The sequence below is a fragment of the Miscanthus floridulus genome, chromosome 13 (assembly GCF_019320115.1).
Source record: "Miscanthus floridulus cultivar M001 chromosome 13, ASM1932011v1, whole genome shotgun sequence".
Classification (NCBI taxonomy): Eukaryota; Viridiplantae; Streptophyta; class Magnoliopsida; order Poales; family Poaceae; genus Miscanthus; species Miscanthus floridulus.
The window spans coordinates 75,877,861-75,881,700 of NC_089592.1; the positions used below are offsets into that span (position 1 = coordinate 75,877,861).

A 3,840-nucleotide genomic window follows, 5' to 3' on the forward strand; every position below is an offset into this window, starting at 1 on the left:
AAATGCCCACATCAGAGAATTAATGATTATAAGATTTCATACTTCAGGAGCAATAATGAACACAATTTTCCAGAACACTCAACCATGCATTACTAACCACGAAAAGGAAAAAAAGATACATCTGCAACCAGCAGTACTACAATCCTAAAAGAAGGCCAATACCATCTTAAATTAGGGCATTGACTAAACTATTCATAATAAACAACCCATAATTAGAAAAAATAAATATAAGTCAGAAGTATATATATGCACACAATACCATTTCATCAAAAACATAAATATGGGCTATGGCACATGACACATGGTTACATGGTAAATACACATTATTTTGATGCAGTAAAAGTCCTTAACAAGCATAATGATTTTTTTTTTTTTGTCGATGAAGTTTGAAGTTGCAGCATAAGTAATATTGCACGTGCAAATAGATTAACCATACATTAAATTATCTGATACCGAACGCATGTCGAAGGTTAGCAGTAAATCATCATATGATGATTGAGTTCTCACAAAGGCCCTAAACTATATATATGCATATTTGTGGTGCAAGGTAGAGCCTGAGAGACCAATAATACTTGATTGCCCTCAATGTTTAGCATTCGACTAACAATATGTTTCTCAAGGAATTAAAGGCGTAACGTAATAGTTTCAAAAGATGGCAAGGCAACAGTTCTTCATCCTTGGATAGTAACAATAATATCGCAATCTTTAGTGGTGTGTATCAAACAATGTTTGCAATCTTTAGTGGTGTATCAAACAATGTTTTGACTTTGATAATTTTTTATTTTGAATGAACTCGCTCCACTAATCCTAAAAACAGGAAAAAAAAACTGGAAAAGGGAGAACATTCGCCGAAGTTGAATCTCCCATGATTTCGGGGAAAAAATAGAGAATGATCAGCACGGCTTTTTGGACCAGGGCAATATTACAATATGTACTAAATTAATTAGTTATGTGCTGGCAGTACTTCAACAAGTGCAACTGTGTATTTCCAATCATAGGACAAAGATAACTGGTTGAAATGACACCTAAATAAGGGTGGGAAAAATAAATTTGCTTGAGAGTTTGAGACGACAATTGGATTGGTGATGTGATGCGATATGATGGATCGGAATATGGGTTGGGATCCCACAGTGGTGAGCGCTGTTTCCAAATACCAAACTTGGAAACATTGGTAACGCTAATCAGGACTGATACAAGCACATAACTAGCATTCCTTTTTTCCAAGCATCTCGTCATTTGATTCTTCTCGAGACAGAGATATCTGACTCCGCCAGCCGCCTTCATTCCTTGAGCATAGAAGAAATCTCTCTCCACTCTCCTCTCCTCTCCTCTCACCTCTCTCCTCTCACTCACCACCCTACCCCCTTCTCTTCTCCCTCTCTCTCTCTACTGAGCATGACATATACAGCTACACACCTATCATTCATACCAAAACTCAGGTAGCACGGTAGCTACTAGCTAGGAAACTAGGGTTCAGCTTTTGAAGAGAAAAGCAAAAGCAAAGGTGTCACTCCCTATGGATCGGAATAGACACACAGGAGTAGTATAGAAATAAGATGGCAGTGGTAGTGTATATACTTGAGCACAAATACGAAGAGGCCTTCTTAAGTATGACACCACCAGGGGACAGCATCATCACCAGCATTGAACAAAGATGAAAGGAAGAAACAATGGCAAGCATCAATCAAGATAGTCCACTCTTCCCCAGGCAGGCACCAGCATCAGGTTACCTAACTGTCAGGTTTTAAACTTTGAATCATGATGCACACTGCTCCCTAGCTAGTAGCTAGCTTGTCCTGATGGGCTAGCTACCACTACTACAGTAGTAATAGTATGATCCTAAAGAAACAGTGATGAACGGTGCTCATCAGTTTATGCATCGATCATTGAGATTGAAAGAGAAAAGCGAAAGGGATGGAGGAAGAAGGAAAACAAACAAAAGCTACTAGTAACAATTTGGTGATGATCGATAATCCTTCTAGTAAAGCAAATATTGAAGCAGTGGATAATGGAGAGATGCATGGCAAGTCCGAAAAGTAATGAAACCAGATAGGCTAGTCGTGTGTCAATCTGTGGTGGCCGTTTGATCACCTCGGATAGCCGTGGAAGAAATGCGCGCCGCCGTACGGAGGGCCGGGCGTCGGGTACGGGTCCATGACCACAGCCGATGACGAGCCGGGCCCCGCGACGCTGCCTTCGCCCGCCGCGGCCGTGCTCGGGGAGGACCCCTCGGTGGCGTGGCGGAAGCCGCCGCCGCCGCCCGCAGCGACCGACGGGTCCGGGCCGACGTCGTGCAGGATGCCCTTGAAGACGTGGCCGGCGATGCTGACGCTGGTCTGGTACGCCACCTCGGCGTCGGGCTCGTCGACCGGGCCCAGGCGGACGCAGCGGAACAGCGCCTCCGAGCTCACCTCCCGCGGGAACCGCTCCGCCACCACCGCCATCTGCTGCAGCTGCTCCCCTGATCGATCAATCAAGCACATGGTGGTATCGATCGATTAGCAAGCAGCTAGCTAGCTCAGCTAGCTAAAAGATTATTGGGTACGGTAGTGATGAATTGCTTGCTTGTTAGCTAGCAGTGAAGACGTGCAGTACAGTTTATAGCAGCAAGAAATTAAAATACGTACCCGAGGAAGTGGTAGTGGCGGTGGTAGAGGAGGGCTGGGCACCGGCGTCGCGGTGGCGCTTGGAGGGCTCGGCGGCGCCGGCGGCCTGCTGCTGCTGTCGCTCTCGGCGCTTGGCGGCGGGCACCCAGGTGGACTTGACATGGGTGGGGCAGTCGAAGCCCCGGCTCTTGCAGCAGGTGCGGCAGCGCATGTGGACGCAGTCCTTCTTGGCCTGGTTGCCGCAGTCCTGGCAGCTGATGGTGCCCGCGCCGGCGCCGGACGCGGAGCCCCTGCCGCCGCGCGAGGAGCCCGCGGCCGCCGCCATGGGGTCATCGGCGAAGCGGATGATGTTGGGCGCGTAGAAGTGGTGATGGTGCTCCTGCGCCGGGTGGTGCGGCCATAGCTGGAACCCGCCGCGCGGCGCGGTGGCGGCGGCGGCCGTGTAGAGGTAGGCGGCGGCCGCGGCGGCGGACTCGGAGCCGGAGCCAGAGGAAGGGTTCACGTGTGGATGGTCGCCGCGGCCGTGGCCTCCGCCTCCGCCTAGAGGGAAGCCCGCCATGCGGCCAGATCCATAGGCGGCCCGCGCGGGCAGCGGCGGATCGATCGCCCGTCTCCGGCTCTCTCTACTGCGCTGCTCCTCCCCGCCGCCCAGCCGGCGCCCGCAGCATGGCCGCGCCGCGTGGCGGGTGCGCGCGAATTTTGAGCGCTCTCGCGCGGCCCGGCCGGGCGGCAGCCTAGCAGCGAGCGAGAGGTGGTGCAGCTACCGGGTAGCTAGCTAGCTGTGTCGACCGATCTAAGGTGGCTAGTTAGTGTGCGCGTGCAGGCGTAGTGGGGGTTCCCTAGAATTTTGGCGTGTCTGCGCGTGAGGAGGAGGTGAGGGAGGGGGGAGAGGGAGGAGGGAGAGGAAGGTAGGAGGAGGGGCTCGAGTGAGGTGAGCTCTGAGGTAGCTTTAATTTTTGTGTGGTGAGGTACTGAGGTGAGTGATGAAGAGGCCGGGGCAGAAAGCGACAGCGGACGGAGGGCCTGCCACGCCGCCAACCATCCTGCACTGCACGCTCCCAAAACGTCCAATTTATTAATGTACTGTACTCACACTCTCCCTCCTCTTCCTCTCTCTCCCTCGCGTCTATCAGACTACGTAGAAGTAGAACTACTGTACAGGTACTTTTTATACGTGTATACGACGTCGTACTCGTATCTCTCTCTCTCTCTCTCTCTAGCTCTACACAAGCCG

General features: G+C 51.1%; 1 protein-coding gene across 1 annotated transcript; it reads right to left on the reverse strand.

Moving 5' to 3' along the window:
• Positions 1–226: 226 nt before the first annotated feature.
• Positions 227–3,502, reverse strand: LOC136501793 (protein SHORT INTERNODES 1-like). The gene is made up of 2 exons (XM_066497326.1): positions 2,628–3,502; positions 227–2,461 (listed from the first exon to the last, which is right to left on the reverse strand). The coding sequence occupies exons 1-2, from the start codon at positions 3,163–3,165 to the stop codon at positions 2,088–2,090; spliced, it is 912 nt and encodes a 303-aa protein (XP_066353423.1). The 5' UTR covers positions 3,166–3,502; the 3' UTR covers positions 227–2,087.
• Positions 3,503–3,840: the final 338 nt, after the last annotated feature.

Excerpts from the sequence above, each read along its gene's own strand:
- LOC136501793 (XM_066497326.1), bottom strand. The coding sequence starts at position 3,165 with ATGGCGGGCTTCCCTCTAGGCGGAGGCGGAGGCCACGGCCGCGGCGAC. Across the intron at positions 2,462-2,627 it reads CGCCACTACCACTTCCTCGG|GGGAGCAGCTGCAGCAGATG; the intron begins GTACGTATTTTA and ends TTGATCGATCAG.